This window comes from Aquila chrysaetos, chromosome 15, assembly GCF_900496995.4.
Source record: "Aquila chrysaetos chrysaetos chromosome 15, bAquChr1.4, whole genome shotgun sequence".
Taxonomy (NCBI): Eukaryota; Metazoa; Chordata; class Aves; order Accipitriformes; family Accipitridae; genus Aquila; species Aquila chrysaetos.
In genome coordinates this window covers 29,437,317-29,465,265 of record NC_044018.1, presented here as the reverse complement: position 1 = coordinate 29,465,265, position 27,949 = coordinate 29,437,317, and the positions used below count along the sequence as shown (strand labels likewise).

At 55.0% G+C, this 27,949-nt stretch overlaps 2 protein-coding genes and 1 long non-coding RNA gene across 12 annotated transcripts in view; 2 read left to right on the top strand and 1 right to left on the bottom strand.

The window, feature by feature from the left end:
- Nucleotides 1-431: 431 nt before the first annotated feature.
- On the top strand, nt 432-9,138 carry LOC121233824. The gene is made up of 4 exons (XR_005934031.1): nt 432-533; nt 4,477-4,610; nt 7,420-8,271; nt 9,001-9,138. It is a non-coding gene; the product is annotated as an uncharacterized LOC121233824 (long non-coding RNA).
- A 2,430-nt stretch (nt 9,139-11,568) lies between these two features.
- Nucleotides 11,569-19,934, top strand: LOC115351002 (twist-related protein 2-like). Its single transcript, XM_030037245.2, has 2 exons — nt 11,569-12,248; nt 18,601-19,934. The coding sequence occupies exon 1, from the start codon at nt 11,757-11,759 to the stop codon at nt 12,240-12,242; it is 486 nt and encodes a 161-aa protein (XP_029893105.1). The 5' UTR covers nt 11,569-11,756; the 3' UTR covers nt 12,243-12,248; nt 18,601-19,934.
- A 365-nt stretch (nt 19,935-20,299) lies between these two features.
- HDAC7 (histone deacetylase 7) overlaps nt 20,300-27,949 on the bottom strand; it is a 93,289-nt gene continuing 85,639 nt past the window's right edge. For all 10 annotated transcript variants that reach the window (XM_030037193.2, XM_041128873.1, XM_030037195.2 and 7 more), the window contains 10 exons: nt 27,245-27,352; nt 26,960-27,015; nt 26,637-26,724; nt 26,225-26,344; nt 25,670-25,767; nt 25,457-25,575; nt 25,129-25,262; nt 24,935-25,019; nt 24,549-24,687; nt 20,300-23,922 (listed from right to left, as the gene is read on the bottom strand). In XM_030037193.2, the coding sequence (XP_029893053.1) occupies nt 23,877-23,922; nt 24,549-24,687; nt 24,935-25,019; nt 25,129-25,262; nt 25,457-25,575; nt 25,670-25,767; nt 26,225-26,344; nt 26,637-26,724; nt 26,960-27,015; nt 27,245-27,352 (993 nt within the window). In that variant the 3' untranslated portion in view covers nt 20,300-23,876. The remainder of the gene's footprint in view (nt 23,923-24,548; nt 24,688-24,934; nt 25,020-25,128; nt 25,263-25,456; nt 25,576-25,669; nt 25,768-26,224; nt 26,345-26,636; nt 26,725-26,959; nt 27,016-27,244; nt 27,353-27,949) is intronic.

Here is a 27,949-nt window from a genome sequence, read left to right as displayed (position 1 = left end):
ATCACTCATTTCAGATTATGCTTTATCATGGCCTCCCTTGGAAGACAGTCCATTGCCCATGTCCCCCAACCCACAAAGCTCTCTCCAACCCTCAGAAAAACCAAAACTTCAACAAGACCTTCCTGGTTCCCCTGAAAACACCTAACCCTGCAGTGCTTTGCATCCCAGGACACGTTCCCTTTTACATTACAGCCTGGACAAACCCTTCTATTTCTGCTGATGGAGGAGAAGGTAAGGAACTGGAGGACTCTTGTTCCTCAATGGAGAGGAATCAACCCTTTGGAGAATCAGCCTGGGCATTCAGCTGCCCCAGCAGAAAGCAGACAGCCCAGCCCAAACCTACAAGCAACCCGGCCCACAGTGAGGCAGTGATGTGGCATCTCCTCCTTTAGGAGTTTTTCCACTAAAATGATCTTTTCCTTGCCTTGTCCAGCTTTCATCCATCCTTGCTCAACTCTACGTGCCTGCACTCACCAGGTAATGTGCTTAGTGGCAGCTGGCAGCAGTGCAAAGAGACCTGCAGAGAACGACAGGTATGGTTGAGCAGCAGGTATGGCTTTTCTAGAAAGGCACAACCTACGGTGATCCTGAAAGTGTCTTTGTTGCTTGATCTGGAGAAGGAACCATTGAGAGGAGACCTGGTCATGGTCTTTGGGGGCTGCTTTACAGAGGAGAGGAATGCTCTGCTCTTCTTGTCCAGTTCAGCAGGGAAAAGAAGTAATAGGCTTAAACTACAGCACAGGTGTAGGTTAGGTCTTGGGAAGGATTAGTGAGGGTAGCGGGTTGCTGGTGTGGACTGCCTGGTCCCCTTTGCTGGAAGGACAAACTGGATGGGGATTTGCAGACATGGCAGAGGCGCAATCGATCCATCCTGAGGACAGAGGATGCACGGGTCGACCTCTCCAAGTCCTCTCAGCTGCAATTTTCCATGACTTGACCTTTTATCCTAGCCAAAATTTCTGAATTTGAACTCATGACTGGTTTGGGAGTGGATGAAGCGGGATGTGTCAGTGTAGGAACCGCTTGCCGAAGACACGGGGTTGCAGCGGCTCCGTGGCCAGCCCAGCTTCCCAGCCAGCACCTTTCCCGGCGGGTCTGCCTGTTGATGCTCAAATCGGCTCCGTAGTATCCCTGATTTTTCCACTGCCTCTGCCCAGGACGGTGCATTCAGGTCTGTGTGTTTCCCCAGCTCTGACATTATTTCTCCAAACATTACCCAACACCTTCCCTGCCTTTAGCTCTGTCCCTCGGGCAGTCACACAGCTTAATACACACTCATAAACCCATTTGATATTGACTGTCTCTCCATCCTGGGCTCTGCTCAGCTCAGGTTTGACGCTGGGTAACCCTGTCCCAACACAGCAGTGACATACAGGCACACGGTGGGAGGACAGGGCAGAGCCCCGGGGTGTTTTTGGGTACCAGGGCAACTGGCTCTGCAGCCCCTGTCACCCTGGACGAGCGGCTTGATCCCTTCCTCCTCCATCCTGCACAGCTCATCCCTTTTTTTAATAAACCCCTTGAAGTCATCTCCAGATTTTGCAGCTCATGCCCTTGCCTTTCCCTCCTTTAAATCTTACTTGGAAGCTTTTAGCTGATACATTAGCCCAATAAAGCCCAACAATTGGAGAGAAACCCAATCCTACCCCCACCCTACCCCCCTTCTCCATCAAGATCAAACGGGTTTTAATCGGAATAGAATTTCCTTTGACAAAATGAGTAAAATCTGTCGCTCGCATCCGCCCAGCCAGCCGCTCCTCAGCCCTGGGCTGTGTATCTGCGCTTGGCGCAGGAGCCAAAATCTCCCCTTTCTGCTCACCCCCGTCCTGCTGCCAGCCCCGGCTGGACAGCCCGTCCTTGCCCATGGCTTTTTCACCCCCGAAGGACGGTGGGGTCCCACTGAGCTGTGCCGGGAGCCCTCCCCTGCGGAAATACAGAGGGTGCGAGCACCAGCCTGAGCTGCTGGAGCATCCAGGCTGCCCCTCCCGCAGAGCCCGGCGTCCTCCCGGCGTGCTCGGGGACGTGCCGAAGTGCCGTGGGTGATTCGGACATCTGCTCTCGCGGCAGCCCCGTGGCTAGTTAGCAAAAGTCCCTCTGCAAAATGAAAGCTCCTGCCATGGCGCTCAGGAAATGGGCCTCAAACCCGACTCCAAAGCACCAGCAACTCGTTCCAGCCGTGGAGGGGAGAGTTTTCTTTCATCTCCAGCCAGGAGTTTAACCGGCCTTTCGTCTCTCCCCAGACAGGGCTTTGAAGGCTTGCAGGGTCCTCCCACATGTGCTGCTGGGGCTGGGAGTGGTGTCAGCTTTGGGACCGGGAGGGAGGAGAGGGTGGAAAGCAGCATGGGAGAAAAGTGTTCTTCCCTTCGGGAGATGCCCAGCTGGAGGCGTTCCTATAAACCATCTTCATCCCGGATGGTCGTGAAGAGCAAGGGGCATCAGGGGCTGGGGATGTCCATGGCCTGAGCACTGTGGGACATGCCGTCCCACGGGTCTCCTGGTAGTTTTGAGCTTCTGCAAAGTCTCTTGCCTAGGCAGCTTAAAAGGTTTTGGAGCTCTTCGGGATGGAGGCAGAGATGCTACTCCCTGCTTCGCCAGGCTTTTGGAGGGGCTTTGGGCTCGGTGGGGCTGCTTTCTGCCCAAGACTGTGCTGAGGGGACACCAAAGGTGGTTTATACAGGTTGCAGAGATGGAGTTTAGTTCTCACTGGCAGCAAAATATCAGTGTTGTGGGGAAGGCTCCAAGCTCTCTACCACCCTCTGCTCCAGCACTCAGAGTCCCACTTCTCCAAAGTCCTTCCTCCTCTTTCTGGCCCTCTGGGACTCTGATAACAGACCAGGGCATGAGGTGATGGTGATGGAGGATGATGCTAACGGGTCTAGAGGCTGGGGGAGGGCCCATGCTATCCTCTCCCATCCCACCCAAGTGTGTGTTAAGATGTTGCTCATAACTGCTCTGCCAAGCATGGGCCAGCTGGGAGCCGTGGGAAGCCACCGGGCTATGAATATGAGCTACTAATTTGCTCCAAGATGCTAGTGGTTTGCAACAGCGTGGACTCTCACGCAGAGCCGTATGAAGAAGACCCAGCGTGTTGGCTTTTCTGAGACCCCTTTTTCCTCCATCCCTTGGGTTGGCGTGGCTCCAGTTTGGCCCATGGCTCCAAGGGAGGAGAGGCAGAAAACTGAGTCAGCTTTGAATGCTTACAAAGTTGCTCACATAAAAATAACTCGGCGTTCTTTGGGATGTGCATCATCGGTATCATCCGTCTGTCTGTCTGCTCTGTGCTTTTGTGGCCTTATCCTGCTGGTAGGCTTTGCGGCATTTAGTTAACAGCCCAAGGAAAACTGTTATTAAATGTGTGTGCTTGCTAGTGTCTTCCTTGTTTGCTTCCCTGGATGGGACTGGCCCGGCTCTGGTTGCCTCCAGGAAAAAAAACCCACATTTTTTTTCCCCTGTTTTCACGCCCTCCCAGTTCCTGAACCTGAATCTCTGGTTGATTTGCTGTGAGCAGGAGCACAAGGGACCAAGACAGTTTGGTTGCTGCTTAGAAGTAACACCAAGTGAAACGTCTCTTCCCTTCTGGGGAAGATGCTCTCAGACAGGGACACCCTTGGGCAAATTCAACCTCTGTCCTTCTAACACCTTCTTGCACAGATTTTTCCAGAGGCTGTTTTGCTCACAGATTAAACAAAACCTACCATAAATGTTTGTCTTGTTGCTAACTGCAGTTTTGAACATCGCTTTCCCACAAATACTTGAGCTGATGTTGGAGGATCGCGTGGCTCTCTGCATGGGGCAGATGGAGGTCAGGATGGCTTTGACTTACTGGATCCTCTCCAGTTCTGTGCAGAGAGAAGTAACCGCACACAAAAAATACATATTTGCCTCAATCAAATTCCTTTTAAAGCAAGAGACCAGGTTCAGTGCACCGGGGAGAAAAGAGTCAACTTTTTGGGCTTTGTTGGGATTTCAGGATCATGCGCAGGGGTAAGAGGAGGGACAGCTTGGTGGTGGGATGGCAAAGTGCATGGCCGTGCACATGGCAGCTAGAGGGGAAAGGTATGTGAAGGATGGATGAGCAGACAGCTATGCATATATGGAAAGGGAGTTAGAGCTGCAAAAGGTGTCCCCAAAAGTTGGATGCTGGAAGATCTGAGCCTGAAATAGAGGGATGGGCACAGGGTGACCCACAGACGAGACATCCTGAGGGTCAGGAAAAGGCAGAAATGGGCTGGTATGGAGCTCAGGGGTGCAGCTTGCAAAAAGAAGAATGACTGTATTTCCTCTCATGAGCTCCCACATGTTGAAAACTCTGCTTTTGTGGGGTTCATAGCTGCAAGGGGAGGCTTTGATGCCTTTGCAGGGGGGAAGCAGGCCTGGATCAGGGGGGGTGTTAGGCAGCATTTACACATTCAGAGAGGATTAAACCATGAAACTCCCTAGGAGCAGAAGATGACCCTTTGGTTTCCCTTCCCACAGACCGGACTGGAGGCTGTAGGATCTCCTGGCTGGAGTGACTCACCGCAGGAGTAGCTGAGCTGATGCACAGCGTGATGGGAAGACGCTTCCTGCTAATCCAGCCACAGCCGTCAGGATCCTTGCTCCGTCTGACAGTGAGTCACTGAGCCCTCATCCTTGGGTTACTGGTGCTAGCCCAGGTCCAGCTGGGTACTGGGAAGCACTGGGATGAAATGCAGAGCTCCCAGTCAAGCCCTTGCTTGCAACGTGCCCACAGCAGCTCTTGTTTCCTTCCCCTCGCATGCACCAAGCAGATCCGTGGCATGACAGTGTCCCCTTCATCACCCAAACCGGCTCACGAGGCACAGATCTCGGCGCCTCCAGCTGTAGGAAGCTGGGACGAGGTTGTCCTCGGCCAGATGTGAGCAGGGGTGCGGGGCGAAGCACGCGGTGGTAGTGAGGCAGAGGGCAGAGGTGGGTTTGCTTTGCACCGGGAGAAGGAGCTGCACATCTGGAGCCAGGGTCAGGTCCTGCAGCCAGGTCTGCAGAGCCAGAGAGCTGCAGTAGGACGGACACATCTCAAGGTGCCTCTGCCTGGCATTTAAATCCAGGGCAAGATATTAAAGGCAAGAATGACAGAGGCTTTTTTTTGCTCCTGAGGTGCAAGACAACAACAGGTATAAGCACAACTACTCACAAGCTACAAAGATGATGGAGCCAGACTGTTCTTGGTAGTGTTGCGTGATGTGGCCAGGGGTGAACAACACCTCATGTCTGAGCAGAGGAGCCGGTCCAAGAAATGTTTGCTGAAGGGATGAAGTAGACTCAGGGTTAGGCTGCTCACCAGGCAGGAACGGGTTCGCTGCTCACGGGAGCACCTGGGCTGTAGGGCTCTTGCTCCCTCCTCTCGAAGAGTTTCTTTGCCTTCAAAGACTGCATTTGTCCTCTTCATCCCATCTCCTGGGGCAATGCCTGTTCAGTTATCTACTGACCACAGCACGCCCGGCCCCCACCTGCCCCATCGTCTGGGGTGCCCTCCCAGGGTGGCTTCGTGTCTGCAAGGCATTGCACGGGGTTTGCAAAGCAGCTGGGTCCTTTGCAGGAGAAAGCTGGAGTGAATAGGAAGAGCAACTGCTCGTGATGATCTTTTTATTACTGGCAGGAAAGCAGATCCTAGCGGGGTTGATCCACTCCAGCGCTGCCTGGGACTGATGCAAATTCAAGGGCAGAGCAAGGTCGCAATCCCAGGCAGCTCTTGGTCTCCCAGCCAAGGCTCCGTTAGCGGCGGTGGCTGGAGAAGGGCTCGGTTCGGCTGCCGTGCCCCGGGCGCGAGCCCATCCCGCTCGGCTTCCCCCTGAGCCTCGGCTCGCGCGGCGCCAGGGCTGGGCTGGAGGCTGCTTCGGTGGGAATTATTCGGCTTGCGGGGAGAGCGGGGAAGCTCTTGGCAGCGGGACCCAGAACACGGCGTTTTGCTCCTTTGATGGCCAGATGGAAACAGATGGGGAAAAAGGAGGGGGTGGGGGGGGGGGGAACTTTCACATGTAAAAATTAACTGGAACAGGATGGTCGTCAGCGCGGGGTGGTGGTTGGTATCTGCGGGTGGCACGCGGGGTGTCCCTCCGTCGCTCGGACCCGGTGCCGCAGCTTATCCCACGGCTCCGCTGCCGGGGAAGGGGCAAAGCGAGGCAGAAAAGCACCGTGATTCACGCCCAGTCTCACCAGTAACACCAGTGGCCAGACCCCATCCATTACCCCCAGACCCCATCCACTACCCCCAGTCCTTTCTGCCCCCCACTCAGAGAGGGATGGAGAGGGTGAGTTTTGGTGGAGAACATCTTTTAGTTCTTAAAAAGTTCAGCAAGTTCCAGGAACATTATGTCACTTTGACAAGGAAATGAATTGCGAGGCCATCAATCAAAGCTGCAGGCGCGCAGATCAAAGGACCCCGCAGCGCTCGAGTTCCCTTTTACAGCCAGAGCCCTGCACGATCCCCCTCGCCCATATTCCCTGCGGTTGCTGCAGCAACAGCACGCTACAGCGGATGCTTCGCATTTTTATTCGCACCACACATGTTTCCACTCTAACGCTGCAATAACTAGAAAAACCTGCGAAACCAAAGCTGCTTCCCCAGCCTCCAGGGGCAGCGGCTATTCCTGGCTCCCTTTAATGTTCTCAATTTATTAGCGTTATCCTCCTTTTTTTCACGCAGGATAAAATAGAGATTATTTTTGTCCTCTCTAACAAAGAAAAGGAGCTTGCAAAAAAAAAAAAAAAAAAAAACCAACCCAAACCCCTCTGCATCGAGGTTCAGCCTCTGATTTTGTGCCCAGAATTATTTGCAGGCGTAATCAGGTCCTCGGCCATCAAAGCGATGCTATTGACAGCACCGGGCTCACACATGGACCGTGTTATCCCTGCGCAGCCCCAGCTCTCTGCAGCGGCGGGCAGGTTTGCAGCCCCGTTTGACCAGTCTGCAAACCGAGGGTGGAGCTGGGGGTGGCACTTTCTCAACCTCCCGACCCCACTCTGCCCACCAAGGGCCAGTCGTTGCATCTGTGGAGGTTGTTTGGGTTGAACCCAGCTCTCTCCATCACTCCTCTTTACGCTGTTATAGCAGATGCAGCCCTGGTTTATGCCACACGACACAAGAAAAAACATATGTTCAAGCCCTTCCCAAACCCCAAGGATGGAGAAGCCTCCTGCCCGTTTTCCTTACACCTGTGGTAGTGGAGCATCTCCTCCATTCCGAGCTCTTCTCCAGTGCGCATTAACCCAAAGAGCCCCTCTACCCCCTGAGACCTCCTCCCATCACGGCCAACCCAGCTCAGCGTGTCCAACAAGGTCGGGACAGATCCTCATACTCTAGATCCAACTCGGAAAAGCCAAAAGATGTGACATCCATCACCAGTGAATAAGCAGCAAATTGCTGTAATAAATTTGTTTGCTATTATTTGTGATATTAAGGGGTTCCTCTGCTCTCCTGTGGGGTGTCCTGAGTGGGATGGAGCTGGACCTGGAGGCATGGCAGTGCCACGCCGTCCTTCAGACCATGCAGACGGCAACCACCTCTTGCTCTGGTGGACCATCCCTGCAGACTTACGGCAGACGGAGAGAGGCCAGGACGTCCCCGGACATCAGTCTGACGTTTGGGTGAGCTGGTGAGTTGTACTGGAAGGAGGTGAGTAAGCGTTTTGTGCCAAAGCTCAGCTCTCCTGGGACTGAGAGGAAAGGCTGGTCCTCCATGGGGACAGCACAAGGTGGAGCTGGGATCACCGGGAGTTTTGGAGACCTGTTTATGGGGAAGAGACCGAAAGGGCTTGGCTTGTTTTGCAACCAAGGAGATGGCAGAGGGGGGTCAGACAGATCCAGGACTGAAGGCTGGTGAAGAGCATCTACAGGCAGCGTGAGGCTCAGAGACAGAAGTAGGCGCAGGCTGACCAAGACGTGCTTTCAGCCTCACCAAGGATGCGGTTTTGAGGGGACACCTCAGCCCCTTTCTAAAGAAACCTCAGTTCTCACCTCACCGCCACAACAGAGCTCCCTTTTGAGGTTCTACAGCCTCTCTGAAGTTATCGGTGTGCCTCAGCCCTGGTTTTCCAGGCGATGGACTCCCTGCTCCCTTGCTCTCTGCCCACGTGTGCTTTGGTAGTGTCCTTGCTTTCTTTTTTTTTTCACCTTTCCTTTCTTTCCAAAGTGCTAACTGGCTCCGCAGAAGCCCTGCAAACCATCTTCCAGGCTCAGATCTGCTAAGGACACCCCAGCGCCAGGGATATTTCCTACCTAAACCAAAAAAAAAGCTGCTCAGGAAAGATGGATGTGAGTAGTGAGAGGGCGGAGGAGGACCAGGAGGGGAGGTGGGCAGAGGGGCTGGGACATAGTGGGAATTCAAATCTTCCATCTGGTGGCTTCTCACTGAATCAAGCGAGCTAGGCTTTTTTTTTTTTCCCTCCATATATTTAAGGTCTGAAATTTTCACTGATCTGTCAAAACGAGCACTGTAAAACCCCCAGCTAGCTGGAAAAGCAAAGTTATTGAAACCAGTTTGGCAACTTGTGACCTTTCCATGAAAAGTTTATATTAATATTCTTCCAAAAAAACACTCACTGAAACAACAAATTGAAATGCTTAAGGGAAAAAATACTCTTGCCACAAAACATCCAAATCTGGGTAAAAAAGCCCGCTCAAGCAGTTCGGGGTGCTTAGCTGATCCTTCCTGCAGATCAAAGCTCATTGTATTTCTCCTTTTGCTTAAGGATATCAGCAACAATACCAAACTTCAATTCCTTCATCCAAAACCATTCTCTAGCGAAATTAAATTAAACTTTTTTTTTTTAAAAGGAAAACAATAAAAAAAAAAAATTAATAAAAAAATAAAACCCAGGCACAAGCCCGTGCCCCAGCTGGTGTTCATTGGCAGCTCCCCAGCCCTCGGCAGAGCTGAGCCAGCTCCTCCAAGCACGGGATCAGAGAACCCTGAATCCTGCCTAAATCCTGCCCTCCCTGGGGTACTTTTTCCTCACCCTTTGTTTTTTCTCGCTTTCCCAGGCCCCTGTGATCTATTGTCTTTCCCGCAATTACGAACAGCTGATATTAGTTGCTGTCTTGACAACGCTCGCATGTGAGTAATGCGTTGAGCCGATGCCCTGCCGGCACCGCGGGCTTCGGTGAGGAGGAAGGAGCAAAATCACCGAGCTCCATCCCAGCAGGTCCGAGTATCAACCTGTTTCTGAGCATCTTTTACTTCTTTAAGCAAAATTGGGTGTTTTTCACATGTTGGCTTTCTACTAATTCCCATCTATGGGTACTGCCATCCTTGAGGAGTTGACACGAGCACGGGGAGGATGGGGCTGAGCCAAAGTCCTCGCAAATCCAACATCATCACCCAGCATCTCCCTGGGACAGGGGCTGAGGTGGGTCTCTGAGGTTGCCGTTTCACTTGGGCCCCCACCCAGCGTGAAGGATGCTAGAGAAAAACCTATGGAAGGATGGGAAAACACCCATTTCCTTAAAATAAAGAAAAGCACCTGTGGAGTGCCTGCATCCCGAGTGAAAACGCAGCATCTGGGTGGGTGTAATTAGGGAGGTAAAGGGGTTGGAAAGGGTTTTGCTGGGAGCACTGGTGGACCAGAGGATTTGTGTCTGGTCAGCAAGGCTACACATGCTCGGCAGGTCTATGGAGCACAGTTTTAAGAAATACCTCGTAGCTGAGCTGGAATTGAGGGTTTTTTTTTCTACTGGAAACGGGCATAGCTTGCTTGAGCAAAGTTGGCCAAGTCACTTGCTCTTCTTCAGCCCCATCCCAAAGAGCGAAGAGGCCATCCTCCTCCTCCTCCTCGGGCTGTAGGGAGTGGGTCAGAGGTTCTTGAAGAGAGGTTCAAGAGAAGATTGTAGTACAACAGTATAGGTTATTCAGGATGAAGCTAATACTGACAAGATGAGAATATTAATTTGTTATATGCGGCAAGACAATAAAAAAAGGTCGTTGCCTTTTAAAGGACTTCCTCCTGCAGCCTCCTGGTCATGCTCAGCCTGAGTTGCTGCATCCCCATCACTGCCAGTCTGAGGGTAGGCAGGGGATCCCACTGCAGCACGGTGCAGGCTCATCAGCGTAGGAGAACTCCGTAGTACGTTATATATTTCTGTTAATAAAACATATTATATATGGAAACTTGTTAGGTGTTATAAAAAGGAGCTTATTTTAAAATATCTATACAGAGACAGGCATATGTCAACTCAACAATTTATGGTTTATTGATATTAATTATTTTGATGAATTACTGATACAGTTTTAAACTATATTGGTCCCATAATACCCCTTTGTGCTCTCATTTTAAGACAGAATAACAAATCAAGATTGTAGGAAGGGCTATGGAGCTCTACTGGGGCTGGATCCCAATGTCCCTAAGGAGCACCGTGCCAGGACTTCAGTGTCCCCCCAAAAAGACTTGGGGTGAGAATTCCCGATGACCAAGAATGGGGAGCAATGCCAGGAGAGCGTGATGAGCAGAGACAGCTTGGATGAGGTCAAGAGATGGGAAGGTTATAGGGGTTCCCAAAGGTGTAGGAGCTCTTTGGGAGCACGTGGCTAGATGTGGGAGAATGGTGGGCCACCAGTGGACTCCAGTTTCATGTGCTGATTCTACCAGTGTGATAACAGAGGGCTGAAAACTAGCTAATATAAGGACGGACCTGTGCAGAATATTTTATGGCTTGGCAGTCTGGATCTGGACCTCCAACCTTGGCTAAAAGAGGATGCAGCTCTCCCAGCATTTCTGCAGGGAGGAGAAATTGGGTTTATTTGTAGGCAAGCTCAGGAGCAGTGTAAAGAAGCAATACTGCTTATAGTGCTTGATTTCCTGGGGAAATCAGGGGCTGAACTGGCTGTGGATCCAGCCAGGAACAGCGTCTGGACCTATTACACCCTCTCTGTCTGCAATAGCTGCCATTTTTATTTGAGAGGAATACGACGGTGGATGAGTATTGGCTTCCATCTGTACAGTAAGGGCTATCATAGACTGCCAGAAATGTAGACAGAGGAAGAGGGATGGATGGATGGATGGATGGATGACTGGGCAAATGGATGAATGGATGCAAACTCAAGTTCATTTTGAATTATGCCATTTCTTAAGAGCAGTATGGATGCCTATCACTCTTGCTTCTTCCTTTGGATTCAGAGAATGTCTGTATTGCTCATTGAAACATCCATTGCTCCACATTTCCACTCGAATCTCTCATAGATAAAAAGTCTCTTATTCCAAACTGAACAAATGAATATTTCTGGCTGGCTTTTGCAGAGTCAATTGGGCTTAAAAAATTTTAAAAAAGACTAAAAATCAAAAAAGCCTCCCCTAAACTCCATGGCTGGTGCTCACATTAGCATAGGCAATGTCCCCTGACATCCGGGCAGCAGGCAGGAGCATCTGTGCCGGAGGGCTTGGGGGTGTTGGTGGAGGAGGGAGGGAGGAAATCTGGAACCCATAAGCTCCACTGATGTTTGCATTACCTTGCACGGCTGCATTGGTCTGTGCCTGGTCCGCCCACGGTCCTCCTCGCCCTATCAGCAAGAGCCATTCCCCAAAGTTATCCGAACGCCCTCCTCTCCGTAGCCCAAAGGAAAAACCAACCGAGCTCCTTGGAGGGCTCTGCAAGGCTTGGGAAGTTTGGGGAGGCTGAAGGGTGGATGCTCCAGGCTGTACCTCTTGAGCGGGCGCCGGCTCCTCTCCAGGCCGCCTTGCCGATGCGCTGCGGCTGTCGCATCTCGTGAGACCCCCAGAGCCCTTTGCCCGCAAGGTGCCGAGAAGATGAAGGAGGAAAGCATGTGCCCGGACTCCCCCGAAGGCAGCCTGGTCACCAGCGAGGAGGAAGGCGAGCGGCTGCACAAGAAATGCCTCCGCAAGCGTGGCCAGGGGGGCAAGCCGGCGGAGGATTGCGGTGCGCCCTCGCCGCAGGGCAAGCGGAGCAAGCGCAGCCCCGTCCCGCAGTCCTTCGAGGACGTGCACACGCAGCGCGTGATCGCCAACGTGCGGGAACGCCAGCGGACCCAGTCGCTCAACGACGCCTTCGCGGAGCTGCGGAAGATCATCCCGACGTTGCCCTCCGACAAGCTGAGCAAGATCCAAACCCTCAAGCTGGCCGCCCGCTACATAGACTTCTTGTACCAGGTCCTGCAGAGCGATGAGCTGGACCACAAGATCACCAGCTGCAACTACCTGGCCCACGAGAGGCTCAGCTACGCCTTCTCCGTCTGGAGGATGGAAGGGGCTTGGTCCATGTCCGCATCCCACTGAGCCGGGGTATGTATCGCCACCTCCCCGCCGACACCTCCGTACGTCCCTCGCTCCTGCATCCTCCACGCGTCTCCCCCAGGTCGGTCCTGCGGGGGAAACGCGCAGCAGCAGCCCCCTCCTCACGCTCCACGTGCAAGCGATTTGCTTTAACGAACCCCAGACGCCGGCGGTCGGAGGAGGTGGTGATTCCCAACCTCGCCGGGGCCGGTAGGACGTTGCAGGGGGCCGAGCAGCGGAGCCCTAAAACGACTGATCTCATTTAGCGGGGTCTGGTCCGGGGCAGGCTAGTGAAAGCTTTAAAACGAGGGCTTAAAAATCTGATTTATCCTCCCAGGGTAACCCGGGAGGGGGTGTAAATCAGCAGACACCCTCCTGAGTGTGGTTGGGTTACCGAGGTGTCAAAACCGCACGAGCGAGACCAGCGGCAGCCCCGCAGCCGTCGGCCGATGGCTGCTGTTGGTCGCACCGTGCGAAGCGCCCAGCCTTGTCCTGGCCGCCCGGATGAGTCTCGGCGGCCGTTCCCTGAAGCTGTTGGGTGGCCCTGGGGCCGCCAGCCCGCCGGGCTTTCTCCTGGCCCTCTCCTGAAGCGCTGCAGATAAGATGGGATCCGTAATCCCTTTGGATCTGTAGGCATTCTACGTTGCAGGGAATAAAATATTGAGCGAGGATGCCGGGGCAGTGAGGTTTGCCTGCTCGTTGCACTGCACCCCTTGTTTGATGTACTCAGCACCATCCAGCTACCACCTGAGCATCCTTTCAATCGCTGGCAAAGCTGCCGAGAGGGGAATAATCCTATTTTCAGTGCTTTAGGTCTCATTGGGCTGGGAGAAAGGAGGGAACGGAGGGAGAAGGATCAGCTACGTGCTAACGTTTCCTGCAGCCCGTGAGCAGGAGCAGAAAGCTCTGGAGGACGTTCCCAAGCCGTGGACTTCGGGAACACTTCATGGGAGCCCAGGCCAGCTCCCGAGAGTCCCCGTTGTCCCCTAAGCAGGATCAGGGCTTCTGGCTTTCCTCGGGCACTGACTTATTAACCCCTGCCTTGTGTCGGCCCTGGTGCTGGGCGTGAGAGACCACTGGGTCCTCTGGGGAAGCCAGCTGCAAAAGGACACTTATTTTTTCTTGCACCTACCACTAAGGGCTGCCCATGAAAGACCCTTTTCTTATTATTTTCTGCCAGCAATTGGGGTCAGCCTCCTGCACCCTCCTGGCATGCCATTTCTCCTCCTGGCTGGTCTTACTGCAGTCCCAATTCAGTGCAGGGACGTGGGACTGTGCCCAGCCATGGTTTCCTTCCAGGCAGAAGCAGCATATTCATAACCCGAGACAGGCCAGCCCCTGCTATGAGAAGTGCTGAGCGGGTGCAAGACCCTAATTTAAGGCATGCTGACCCCCAGCTGGGGCAGGGACTGCTGTGATGCTGCAGCCCAATGTGAGATCGCTGGTCCCTGCCTCGGAGGACGATGGGCTCCCGAAGCCTTCGCCTTTAGGATACAACTGGGGGAAGCCATAGTGCAAAAAAAAAAAATCAGCTTTCCACGCTGATCTCACGTTTCCAAAGGCCAGAGGGAGCGGGAAAGGGAGGAAAGTGGCCTTTCTGAGACAAAATATTTCATAGCAAATTGCTGCAAAGTGGCTCAAGTGATGGCCGGGTGGCGGGGGACCCTCTGCTGCAGCCGCTGACCCTCCTGCCGTGGGACTTTGCCACTTAACATTTCAGGCCAGAATTTCAGGCCAGATCTGCAGATGTAGGTGCAAGCACCGGCTAAAGAGATTGACCAGCTCCTAGGGGTGTTTCATTTAAGGATGTGCCACATTTAAACTCTCATTTTCCTGCAAGCTTTGCTAAGATCTCTTCTAACCAACTGGAAAACTGCCCGTTTTCTAAATCCATGTATAGATTTCAATTATTTGGAGTAGACCTGGTTGTTTAAAAAATGAAAGACTGTCTTTGCCGGAAGCAGAATTGCTGCTCCTTAGCCGTGGCTGGGTGCCATTAGGGACACCTTCCCCTTCGGGACAGCCAGAAGCAAAGCATGTAGTTACTTGTTCTCACTTAGAGAAGCCAAAAAGCTGCCGGGGACAGTCGGGCTGCTGAGTCCCCCAAGCAGAGCAAGCCCATATCCCCCCCAGAGCCTCCTTTACCCTCTTCTGGGCATCACATTTTTGCAGCCGGGTGAGTTTTGCAGTTTGCAGCTGGGTTATCCTGTTTCGGGGATGCGGGGTGCTCCGTGCATGCTCCCAAAAGACGAGGGCTGCTCGGCACGGCTCTGCCCCGCTCCTAGGTTTGCAAGAGAGGTGGAATCAGCCCGGTGGGACCGTGGGTTTCTTTGGTGGATGGTTTTTAAGAAAAAACTGTGCACTTTGTTAAAGCCCAGCTAACGGCATTTTCGCCTTGGGGAGGTGTGGGGATTTTGAGTCCCCTCCCCATCGCCCCGAGAGTCGGGGCCGTCGCTCTTGGCACATGCATGTGTGGGCTGACGTGCAGCTCTGCGTCCGGTCATTGACTTGTAGACCTGTTTATTTAAACTGAGTGCTTGGCAGGAATTGTGTTCCCATGATAAACAGAGGTATTAAAGACCCTTAGTGATCTTAAAGACCTCTCTGCTAAATGAAAAAGCCTCCATGTAAAAATCCCTCATGTCCTGTGAGCATGGTACGCTCGGTGTGCTTATCAATGCTGGTTAATATTCATCCCAAGCGGCTCCGGTGCTTGCCTTGAGGCAAAGCATCCTTCAGCTGAATAGATAATAATCTGCTTTGTGCCAACCTGCAGCTGTATTCGGGTACCAATTAGCAACTCCCAGTTGGGCAGGGAAGTAACGGGAGGAGGATTTGCTAAGCAAAGACCAAGAAGAGGGAACAGCCACAGGGGAAGCGATGCTGGAGTTGGAAAGGCTGCGTCTCTCTCTCCCATAAGTGAATTAACCCAGTGCTTGCAATGGGACTGTAATTTTATAATGTAAAGCAGCTAATGGCTGCTGCGAGTGCCGGCATACTGGTCTCCACTGGAACTCAGCCTATTAAATATCAAAGGGTGCTGGAATAGCTGGATGTGGATATGCCCTTGTTAACCAGGAGACATCATCCGGGGAAAGAGGGATTGAGCCCTCAGGCAAGAAAAATAATGTTTGAAGTCCCCCAAGCTCACGGTTTTTCAGCACAGTCTTGAGCACATTAAAATGGTTTCTTTTCCTGCTGGAGGAGAAAATGAGGCTGGAAGCTGAAACTGCTGGCGGGGAAAGACTGGCGGAGTTGTAAGGGGTGATATTCCTTGCCCTTCATTTGTCTCCCTGGATTTATTGTCTTTCTTGCGTTGCCCTCACTTAATTGTCTATCCTGAAAGACCTTGGATAAATCTTTCCTTTGGGGACTGTTGCTCTTGCTTGGAGTCTGCTTTGTCGGGTGGATGTTTCATTTTCTTTTATTTATAAATACATCTCATTGCACAGTATTAAAGCACCAGGGTATTAAAGGAGCTTGGGGAAAGCTCCCTCCCCTATTCAGATCTGCTCAGAAAATGCATTTAAAGCAGCATCTGCTTCAAAAAGCTGCGATCCCTCTGCAGACTGGCAAGAAAGCACGGTCCTGTCCGGCTGAGCTGCCTTGCCACCCTGGATCAGTCCTTTAAAAGCAGTGAGAAGTGGGTCCATTCGCTCACTGCTGGTTAAACTGGCCAAGGGGGTCCAGGATGCCCAGGCTGGCTCCGAGCAAGCCCAGGCACTGGGCTCTTCCTTAGCCAGGTCCAGCGGGCGAGGAGTTGCGCTGGCAGGAGCCACCTCGCTTTCACTTTTGGTTTGAGCTCCCAGAAGAGACGAGGATTTGCCCAAATCCTGGCAAATCTGTGCCTGGGTGATTTTTCTTTTTTCCATTCGGGTCAAGGGCCACATTAAGTCCCAGCCGTACTCCGTGCTCCCATCCATGTGCTCTGGCAGGATACTTCTGGGATTTGCTCCTTCCTCTGGCACAGAGCAGGTTTAGAGGCCAGAATTTTCCTCCAAAGGTTGCTGGCTTCTCCCACAAGCGCAGAGCTGGTGCAGCATTTGCCACGGCATCTGCAGGATGGACAGCTAGAAGAAGAGATGTTCGGTGCCTTGAAGGCTCCAGCTTTGGTGCCCCGGGGCAGGAGGAACTGCCCTAGATGAGGGATGCGGGACATCCCCCAAAATCCCGGGGCTGATCCCACACACTGGCTCCAGGTAAGGCTGCAGGACCAGACGGGGCTGGGGATGCTCAGCCCGACCACCACCAGCCCACACCGTGCCGGGGCTGTCAGGGGACACCCCGACTGCTGTGTAGGAGCAAGGGGTGGCATCGCCTTGCTGTCCCGATCTCGGCTGCCAAAGTTCCCAGAGCCCAGCCCGTTCAGCCATCCCTCTCCAGGTCCCTTGGCATGAGAGCATCCGGCACAAGGATATGTCAAGGGGCTGCCGTTCATTTCACCGTCAGAAAAACCTTTTTCCAGCAAAAACTTCCACCTTTCTATTAAAGACGGAAGAACTCAACACCGAACCTGCCCGAGGGGACCAAGCTCCTCTCCTTCGCAGGAAGGCAGGTTCTCCACACTACTCGGGATTAGTTAAAATTAAAACAGAGATAAAATTACAGAGCCAGCCCTCACGAGCATTAAAATGTCTGCCGGTTTACGATCCCCACGAGGAGACAGGCTCGCTAGATCTCAGCTGCGTTCGCTTAGCCCAGAGGAATGCCTTTGAAACGAACCCGTATTTCATCGCCGAGTGTCACGGGAATGCACCTGGGATCTGAGGGGGAACGAAGGAGATGCGTTAACAAGACGGGCTTTGCATTTAATTTCCTTTTATAGGGCTGTACCTGAACAGAGACGAGGGTGTTAATGCAGCGGAGGGAGGGAAGGGCAGTCGTCAGCCGGGGCGTTGAGGACGGGCTCGCAGAGCACTGCGTCTCCCCGGCTCCATGATCTGGTCCGTGCCGGCCTCGTGAACATCCCTCCCCAAGCCCTGCCCGCTCGGAGCGGGGCCGATCTCCTCTGGAGGCTCCCAAAGCCCTTCGGCAGCCTTCAGAATCATCCTGTGAGTGCGTTATTTGGTGTTAGACCTTGTTGGCTTAAGACATGGCCGTGCCGTGAGGCGAGGGGAGGTTATTAAGTTTTATAAGGGCTGAGATGCTCGTGCCTGTGTTTCCCACACCCCAGGACATCCCGGTGCTGTGCCAGCTGGATCCCAGCCTTTTTGGTTGCCCGTCGTGCCGGACACCGTTGCCCTTGAGCACCGTGGATGTGCACAGCATCCATCACAGACCTTTCAGTCCATGGTCCCAAAGGGACAGTGGTGGGACACATCGGGCTTTGGGGATTTTTTTTTTTTTTTTTTCTCTCTGCCATCTGGCTCGGGCAGGCTCTGTCCTGTCTGCAAGCCCCGAGGGCAGCCCTGCCTGCAGAGGGGGTGGGCAGGGGCTGCCCCCAGCAGCCTGCCGGCCCCGTCTGCATTAGCTCAGCGGTGCCCGGGGTGAATTACTGGAGGGTTTGATTTATTCCTCTCCAGGCTCCTCTCCGGAGAGTTAAAGGTCTCCACTATTGCGCAAGGAGGGACTAGAAAAGCAGAAGGCTCGGCGGGGGTGGCGGGGGGGGGGATGATGAAATAAAACCAGAGACCTGGGGCTGATGGGGAGAAAGCCCAGAGAGCACCAGGGCCAGCAAAATGAAACCATCGCCCCGCGGGGCTCGTCTCCCCTCGGCCCCCATGCCCGCTCCCTCAAGACCTGCTGGAGCCACTTCTAATCTCCTCTAGCCCTCGCAGGAGCCGTTTCTCCCTGCCCAAGATCCGGATCAGGCCACCAGCCCGGTTTGCCCTGCTCCTGGGCTCGGTTCACCCGCACCACGGCCCCTGGCTCCAGGCTGGCGCCCGGCGTCGGCTGTAGGCGCCCGGCGGCTCCGCGGGGTCCCCTCCGGCGTCACCCACCCTGGGGACGGCTTGTCGTCCTCCGGGCTGGGGAGGGACCAGTTCATCACCGGGATAACGCACCAGTCCTCCCCACGGAGGGGAGGGAAGGAGAGATGAGCGCTTCGGCTGCTTTCCTTCTCCATCCTCCCGGAGAAGCATATTTGGGGTAAAAGCTGTGATTTTTTGGAACGCTCACGGTCCCGGGCTCAGGTGCAGGGACGTTTCCCAGCGCGTCCCATGCAAATCCTTGCGGCTACGGGGAAGTCTGCGAATGCGAAGCACGAAGGCTCGGGAGCCAGCAACCAAACACGGCTCTTCCCCCCGCCGGCTTCCCAGCCGAGCGCCGGATTTTACATGATTTTGGGCAGCCTGGGCTGGCCGTGCCGAGCCAAAACCTCGGTGACTTGGCAGCCGGGCTGACCCCGTCTGTCTCCCCTTAGGTCTTACGCCTCCGCCTCGATGGAAGCAAGCAGCAGCCTGCCAGCGCCCGGGCACCCAGACGCAGCCACCCCGCTCTCCTCCAGCACCCGAAAAACGACAGCAGCCTCCCCCGGCGAGCAGGAGAGCACGAACCCCATCACACCCCACCAGCCCCCCCTCGCCCCCGGGGCTGCTCTGACCTTTCCAAAACCCAGGGCTGGGGTAGAAGGACCCAAACCAGGACCTGGGTGGTTTTGCTTGGAATGAGCTTGGTTGGATGCTGCGTATGAAACTCTTTAGGGTGTAATTTATTTTTGACTCGCAGGTAAGAAATAGTCGAGTTATCTACTCCGGTCCTAGCCGCCTGCTTGCCGAGCCTGCAGGGAAGCCGATGCTCGGCTCGGTCCTCCCCGCTTTGCCCCCCCCGATGCCCCCACAGCCAGGATGAGCAGGCAGCTGCCTTCTGCCAGGACCAGGCAGGACAAGTCCTCTCGGGACGATGGGACGGGGCTCGAGCCCTCCCTCGCTGGCCTGGTCCTCGCTGCGTCCTGGAGGCGTCCCCGGGGATATGAAAAATGAGGCATCCAAGGGTTTGGCCAAGGACCGAGCACGGCTCGTGGGTTACGTCCACTTTTATCCTGCTCGGAAGGTCTGCACCGTAGTGACACCGTGGTTTGAACGGCTGCCGGGGACGCGGAGTGGATTTTGGGGGGGCTGCTGAGCCCCGAGGCTCGCGACACCCTCCACTCACTCGTATTCCATGGACGTGTCTCAAAATCACTCGGTCTGTTGGAAAAACATGATTTCTTTGAAATTACTGGAAAATAAGGCTGGAGACGTTACACACAGCCCTTCCCTCTTCCCCGTGAGGACGGGGGAGTTTGGGGACTTCTTGGGAGCGGTGCCGCTTCGGGGGGATTCAGGCTTTTTCGGGGGCGAGATCGAATTGGGTGATGCGGAGATGCTGGGGGGGGGTGAGAGAGGGGCATCGGGGTTTCCGGACAATCCCAATAAAGTCCAAGGGGAGTTTTCCAAAGTTCAATCCTTTTGTTTCCTAAGGAAATGGTGCTGTTGTAAGCACGAGGCGGCGCGACCGCGCACCCACCCCTGCACCCTCTGTCAGCGCTGGTGCTCGGCCAGTTTTATTTAAATTGGGCAAAAGAGAATCAGGTATTTTTTGCTTGCAATAGCAGAGAAAGAGGGGGGAAAGGCGCTGTAAGTGAGGCTGCAACAGGCGCGCAACTCAATCCACGTGGGAGAGAAGTGTTACGAATGACTCAAAGCAGAGTTTCAATTAGTGATCACGCTTTATTACACACCAGAGAATCCAACGAGAAGCGACAGCAAGGCTCAGACTATCTTTTTCTATATAATTCTCAATTTTTTATGTACAATGTGAGTGGATTCCCTGCTCTGGGGAGCTGACCACAGCCTTTAAAAAGATCTGAATGTGCTTAAAAAAATAAAAATTCCGTTAAAAATAGGGTTGTGGATGGCTTCGTTGACTGCATCGGACAAAGTATTTTACACATGAAAAATGAAACCACCTTTAGAAATATAAATTTTCTTTCAAAAAAATAAAATGTGCTTTAAAAATAAAAGGAAAATACCTCTTTGTGGAGACTCAGGCTTCCAACCCTAATTAAAAAAAAAGAGTAAAGTATCTTTGTAAAAATTATTTTTCAAGTAACATTTTGTTGAGTCTTTTTTTAAAAAAAAAAAAAAAAATCCCTATATTGACTTATTTTGAAATGAGCGAAATGTCAGCCCTAAGGAAGGAATAATAATTTGAACCAAGGTCTTGGGGTTTTTTTTTTTCAGTATTTACAGCCACGATCATGGTTGCTGTTACCAAAGACACAAAAAGTTGTGAGGGGAAAAAGGTGTTTGGGGCAAGGAGGGATGGATCTGGAGATGTTCTGGCCCTTAGCGTTTTCATGTGTCTTGAGGGAAAAGCCCCAATAAACCCTGTCACCGAGGGACGGCCACCCCAGCACGACGTTGGGTGTCCCACAGCACCCTTGGCGTGGGTGCCCACGATGTCACGTGGCTTTTCTTGCCGTGCCACCAAACCTGCCCATCGGCTGGAAAGCACGAGTGACTCCTGTGGGACCCGGTGCCCGTTCTGGAGATCCCATCCGCCGTTTGCGATGGGGTGGATTGTGCTCGTCCGGAACGCACGGGGATGGTGCAGAGGAGACCTCCTGCCCGGAGCTGGAGGAGATGTCCACCACCGGCTTCACGGTGGGACTCCTCTGCGTGATGTTCAGCTGTTAAAATCAGGCAGCTGGGAGCTCAGTGAGGTCCTTCCCTCCACCCTAACCGAAAAGCGGAGGGGGAGCACCCAGACAGCGACGCACCCACCCAGACCTGGGCTTCAGCATCACCACGGCAGGACCTGCGCCCACGGGACCCCACCACCTCCTCCAGCCTCCGCGCTCAGCGGACACCACTGAAAGGGACGTTTAGGAGGGACCTGGGGACAACGAGGTGGCACCCCATGGGGAGCGAGCACGTAAGTCGGCTAGGAAAAAAAAAACAAAAAAACCAAACCACGCTCGCCTCGCCGCCGCGTTGTTTTGGGGTTGAAACCACAAGCGACCGGTTGGCAGATGGGGCCGGCGCTTCTCATGAACCGATCGGCACATCGGCTGCCGGCGGGGTGACACAACAGGGGAGCGAAGGCAGAGGGGTTGCTCAGGGTTTTGGTTCCAGTTTGGGGGTGTCCCTACCACGCGGGGTGCGCACGATGAGTTGATTTCTGGGCCACCCACCCCAGCCCAGGCTGGGTGATGCTCATGAAGGGTCTCGCTGGGTGCTCCCAGCCAAGACCTACCGGGCTGGGAAGGGCCAGCCCTTGAATTCATGAGCTTAATTAATCACAGCTTTTTTTCCTTTGGTATCATGCCCTGATAGACCCAGAGGAAACCTGAAAAACGTTAAATGCTAAAGAAGTTTAAAAGTGAGGAAAGAGGCCATTTGTTTGGGGCATTTCCTCTGCTTTAAGGCAGTAACAGCTTCCACGGCCGAGCTCACCCAGTTGCACCCACAGCTTTCTCCTGGTGGAAACTGGGGCACAAACTCTCCTTCGATATCAAGCTTTGGGCTTCCTCAGAGGCGAGGAGCAGCCATAGCCTCCTCCTTTACTCCAGCACAGCTCCTGCGTGGCATAAGTCCAGCTGGGACCCACTGGGAGAAACGGGGATGAGGTTGGGACTGTGAAGGGAAGGGAAACCGAGGCAGACGGCGGGAGAGGTGGCGGCACGGGAGGAGCCACGGCGGAGGGGATGGAGCAGGGGGAAGGGGCTGCAGTGGTTGGCACGGCCATAGGGAAGCGGGGGGACAGTACCAGCCCCCGGCTCGGGGCCACCAGTACTGCCCCAGTGCCCCAAGGCTGGAGAAGCAGCAGGTCCTTCCCACCACCCCCCCCCAGCTCACCTGGGGAGACCCACAGGATTGAGGGATAGCACCTACAAATGCCAGGCTCTGGAGAAGACTGAGAAGGGTTTGGGGTGCTTTTTAACCCCTTCTTGCCCGTTGCAATGTGATTGCCCTCCCTCCTGTCCAGCAAGAGGCTGCCGTGGAGGGTGCCCATCCCAGGACCACCTTGCGTGGGGACCCGAGCCCCGGCAGCCGTCGGTGGGGTATGGGCAGTGCTGCGGTGTGGCCATGATGACTTCTCTGCGTGTCGCTGGGCTGTAAAGGACCTCGCACCCTCCCAAGTCTCTGCCACCGGCCGGCGCTGCTGGACCCCAGCTCTGGGCAGTCTGAGACACAGAAATGTTTTATTCTTTGAAGGTCTTTTTTTTTTCCCCTCCTTCTTTGTTAATTTTTTTTTTTTTTTTTTTTTTTTTTTTACAAAATCTCCTCCCTGTGCCTGCAGACAGAGCCCGGCCACCTCCCGAGCTCAACCAGTCCCATCCATCCCCTCCACCCCAGCCCAGCTGTCCCCAAACCCCACTGCAGCCCAGCACCGTGACGCCCAAGCAGGGACCTGTCCCTGCGGGACACAGGGAAGGCACAGGGGGTGAAGAGCCACACAATGCAGTAGGAGATGGGAAGAAAGCAAATCTAGATGGACAGCTCATTTTGGGGGGGCCTGACCCTGCCTCTGTCACCCCAAGACAGCACAGGGACAGGCACTGTATTGCTGGGGCTTTGGGCATCCCTGGGGGAGCTGAGCGCCAAGCAGAGGGTGACAGGACTTGATCTGATCTCAGTTGGAGAAGAGGAGCCCGTGGGGGTGCTGGGGGTGGGCTTGGGGTGCAGCTGCAGGGAGTGTGGGCTCAGGGGGGAGACTGGAAGACAGCTGGGCTGCCCCTGCTTTAGGGAGTACAGGGGTCTACACTGATACAGATCCTCAGGTCAGCGGGCTGCTGAAAAGGGCTCAAGGCACCTTGGCAACGTCCACACGAAGAGGTGTTTGTTCCCGAAATTCCCATGGAAAGAAGAGTACGTAAGGTTCACATTAGCACACGTCAATTGTATATAGTGCAAATCAGAGCCCCAGCACCAGAGGGTTCACGCTCTGGTTAGTGGTTAGGATGTCCCATGGGTGCAATCCTGGGCACTGCAGACGCTCCAGCCCTTGCTCTTCCCCAACTGCAGGGCATCGGCGCATCATCCGCAGCTGTCCAAACCCTTCTCGTGCAGAACGAGCTCATGGCCCGTGTCACCGTCACACTCGCTCCCACCTTGCGCCCCACCGGAGGAAGGGGAGGCAGGAAGCCTTCGCGAGAAGACACAGAGAGCCTGGCCCTCCCGAGCAAAACACGGGGCTGCTTCTCAAAGGCATCGCCGCCTGGCTGGAGAGGAGCTCTGGGTGCAGTCCCGAAGGCGACTCTAACCACCCGCAGCACGGCCACAACATCCATCCCAACACCCACCCCTTCCCCGAGGGTGAGGAAGATCCCAGGAGAAGGGCAGCTCTGCGTCTGGCTGCCACCGCAGCCAGCGGGGTGGAGGTCTCTCACACATGTCCCCAGAGGGGTTTCAGGTCCCGAAGGTTGGGGACTGATTGCAGGCACGGTCTAGGTTTGCAAGGCCACGCCGTGCAGAGGGAGTTTGTGGTTTTCCATCGGTCCCGAGCAGGAGGACATCTTCCAGGTGGCTGCAGGACCATCCTTTCTGGGAGACCTGCAGAGGCGGCAGCCAAAGGTCCAGGCCATTTCAGGACCATGACTCGGGGAGTGAGGATGACGTGGCAAACGGGAAGCCAGGAGTGAAGAGCGAGCGCTGGGCTCAGGAGAGTCCAGCCACATCCTGGAAGCAGAGGAGCAAAGAACGTCACTGCTCATCACTGGTTCATGGGCTCCTCTTCCTCCATCGGCTCGTCCTGTGGCCTGAAATGGAGAAACACAACACATGAGACAAGGAGGAGACTTGTGTGACACAACGCATCCCTCAGCATCAAAGGGCCTTCTGGCAAGTCCAGCTTCTGGAGCTATTCAACAAGCCTCCTAACTCGCCAGTCCTTCCTGCTCCACACAGCCCCACGCAGACTCTGGCTGAGTCCCGGTGAGGATTTCAGCAGGTGGGGACCCTGCTGAAAAGACATGATGCACCCCCACACCTCCAGCCTCCAAGGAAAGGAAGAGGATTTGGTCTCGTTTTCATCTTGTTTGGGAAGAGCCCAGCACTGAATCCCCCAGAAGCCAATCCAGGTCCTGACCACGTGGATGGATGCAGGACCTCACCCCACCACCCACTGATGCTGAACACTGGGGGCAAATCTGCCGGGATGTGAGGGTTACAGGACCAGAGCTCTCGGTGAGGAGGGTGGTTGTAATTTTTATCTCCCAGAGCCCAAGACCTGCTTGAAGCCAGCACTGTCCTGACCTCCCAGAAGTTCATCTGGCTGTGGGACGTGGCCTTTCTCTGCTGCCACCCCCGTGACAGCAAGGGTCGGAGCAAGGCACACAGGGAGCGAGGGGCACCCACATCTCCCAGGATCAATTAAGAGCATCACCTCTTCTCCACCATCACGGCCACTGAGAGGGAGGCCAAGGCTGTGACCGTCTCCACCTCTTCTGCCTCGTGGTGCTGTGCCTCCAGGAAGGAGCAGCCCAGCTTGGAGGCAAAGCGCTGTACGGCCACCCAGTATTTACCTGCAGGAGAAGCAAAAATCAGGAGGTGCCAAGATAGGGCTGCCCCAGGTCTCTGGGCTTCCCTTGCAGTGAATGCACGCATGGAGCATCACCCTCTCATCAGGAGGAGGATGATGGAGGGCTCCACTGGGGTCTTGTACGCCAAGTGTCCCCTTGGAGGTCATGGGGTTTACTGGAAAGGGGACGAAATACTAACTCCTGGCCCTTCAACGTTAGCTAACTGAGTCCCCGGCCGCGGGACACTCACTCTGGACCTGGATCACTGTTTCCAAGGAGCGCACAGCATTGGGATTTGGTTTCTGCCTCATGCTTTCCTCTGGGAGAGGGTCCAGCTGCCGAATGAAGACAGGAGAGGGTCAACGGGAGGGAGCTGTGCCCAGGGCTCGGCTCACGGCATCAGTCCAGCCCCATAGCCACGACCCACTAACCCTCAGCTCTCACCTCGTTGCCCAGCAAGGCTGACACGCAGGCCTCGGATGCATCGCAGATGGCCGTAAGGTCATGGCCACCTTCTAGCGCCAGGACGATGGCTCCGCCAGCCAGGCTCATCAGCTGCTTTGTCATGTAGCCGAAACCTGGAGGAGAAGCCCGAGGGGATGCTGTCAGCCTCCCTGCCCAAAACGCTGGGGCCCTGGCCCTCGATGCCGGGCCGGTACAACCCCAAAGATCTTCCCCCTGGAGAGCTGCCGTCCCTACACCGTGGTCCCAGCCTGGGTAGGCAGTGGGAACAACCTGCCCTGAGCCAGCGGCATTGCTTCCACCTCCTTACATTTAGCAGAGACTTTGTAGCCACCCAGGGGTGGCGGGTGGCCATCAGCTGCGTCGAAGCCGGCCGACACCAGCACCACATCGGGGGAGAATTCGTGTGCAATCGGCATCACCACCGTCCTGCGTGGGTAAAAAACAAGTAAGAGGTGTTAAGTGCTGGCTCAGCCTGACACAGAGGGAAAGAGGAGACGAGCAGAAACACAAGGAACAGTACCTGAAAGCAGCCAGATACTCAGGGTCACCCATGGGGGGGTCGAGCCCTCCAGTCCAGGCTACGTTGACATTAAATCCCTCACCAGGGCCAGCACCAACCTGTGAGAGAGCAAGGACAGCAGTGAAGGCCTGGATGTGGCCTGCAGGGATGCTGGGGCATTGCCCTGAGCAGGTTCCACCTCTGCCAGGCTCCCAGGAGGCAGGGCTGGGTGTCCCAGACCCCCTGCCCTGTGCCACGGGAGCCAGCTGGGTGTGCAAAGCTTGCTGAAGAGCAGCAGAAGCCATGGCATTTTCCTGACGTTTCCTGGAGCCACGCAGCCATCAGTCCCCGTTCTCGCACTGCTGGCTGCAGGCTGGGATGAAGCCTCGGCTCTGCAGCCAGCTGGGTGAACCAGGCAGGATCAGGCATCAAGAGGAAAGGAGCCCGCAAAGCACTGACACAAAACTACCCTCTGCTCAAACCCGGCAGTGCCCTGTTCTGGCTATCGCCTTTGCCATCAGCTCCCCTTCCCAGACAGAGATGCACAGACCTTGTAGCCTGTCGGTGTTTTTTTACCTCATCAGCAGCCCCACTACCAGGGAAGAAGTTGCCATCATCGTGACGATGCAAAGAGATGTAGAGAACATCGGGGTCTCTGTAGAAGATCTGCTGGGTCCCATTGCCATGGTGAACATCCTAAAGGGAGAGAAAGATTGGGAGAACGCTCTTTTTTTCAGCCTTCAGGGTGGCCCAATAGCCTAACGGACCTAAAAGCAACTGGATCTCTACCCTGCTCCAGGGCTGGGTCCCCCATCCCCAGGATCTGCTCCTGTGGTTCTTAGCCACACTCCTGGCAGCCAGTCGCCAAAAGAGGAGGTTTCGCTGCTCTCCGGTCCAGCTCCAAACCCGAGCTGGGAGGAGGTGCAGACACCCGCTCCTGGGGACATGCTGGGGAGCAGCAGGGACACGCTGGGGGACAGAGACTTACCCAGTCCACAATGAGGATCTTGCTGAGTTTCCCCTTCTGCTGCAGCTGCCTTGCGGCAATGGCCACCGAGTTAAAGAAGCAGAATCCCCTGCAAAGAGGGAGTCAGAGCCAGTTAACGCTCTGGGGCCCTTCCTGAGCAACCCTTCCCTCCTGGCCCACGTGCTCCACGAAGGGTGGGCTCGCCCTTTCCCCTCTCCCCCCTGGCCTGGATACGGATGGGTTCTGGGGGAGGTTAGTCTGGAGTGATTTTGAGCCAAAGAGCTGTTTTTTGGGGCTTCCCACATGCCAGCCCAAAGACCTGCGGCTTGGGAAGGGGCTCTTACATGGCAGTGGAAGGATCCGCGTGATGTCCAGGTGGCCGCACCACAGCAAAGCCGTTCTGGGGACAAAACAAAGGCAAGGTGATCAGAGCTGCTGGCCCCAGCGTCGTGCACCCCCTCCGCCCCCCCGGCTGGCTGGTCCTGCCCCATGGGGACAGCTGGGGATGGAGCCTGCAGCAGCACAAGGCTGGGAGCACCTGGTGCCGGCTGGCGAGACCCCACAGCCCCCCTCTTGCCTGGCCATGGGGTGATGCGCAGATTTGGGACCTCCACGTGAAGCCAGCCTACCTTCAGCTCCCTGGTGGCCACCTTGAAGGCCAGCTCGGTGACGCTGCCCACGGCCCAGCGGGCAGCGTTGGAGGAATGCAGCTCGTTCCAGATGGTATCGCTGTCCACCTGGAAGCAAGAAGATGGGTCAGACAGGGACAAGGCACCGGTGGAGGAGATCTCAGTCACAGGACCCACACTCTCTGCCAGCCACCCTGCTCAGGGCCAGGGGCTGAAGTCCCATGCGGGCTGAAGGGCCGGGCATCATGGAGCCGGACCACATTGCACAAAAAATGGGGCAAGCTCCCCAGCAGCTCCCTGGGCTGGCAGTTCCTGTGCCTGCTGTCAGACCCAGCCCCCAGCCGAGCTGCGCACAGAGCATCTCGCCCTGCACCCGAGGGCTGGAAGGAGTGACTGAGAAAACGCTCGTTACCTTCTTTATCTTATTTTATTTAACCAAACATCTTGGTTTGATCAGGATCGCGTCAAGGGCCGAGCCAGAGCCGGAAAACTCAAGTCTCTTCTGATCAACGCCATGTGTGCAACTCAAAGGCTCCCCTCTGCCCACGGAGAGAGGCAGCTCCAGCCCCCCCGCCTCTGGGGCACGGGCGAGAGGAGAGCAGGGAGGGGAAAGCAGAGCGGGGAAAGTAGATGCAAACGGGGCTGAGAAGAGCTGGTGCCCAGCAGTGGGGGCAAGGAGAGGAGAAGAACCAGAAGAGGCAGCAG

Bases quoted from the DNA above. Each gene is read 5' to 3' on its own strand.
- LOC115351002 (XM_030037245.2), top strand. From the start codon at position 11,757: ATGAAGGAGGAAAGCATGTGCCCGGACTCCCCCGAAGGCAGCCTGGTC.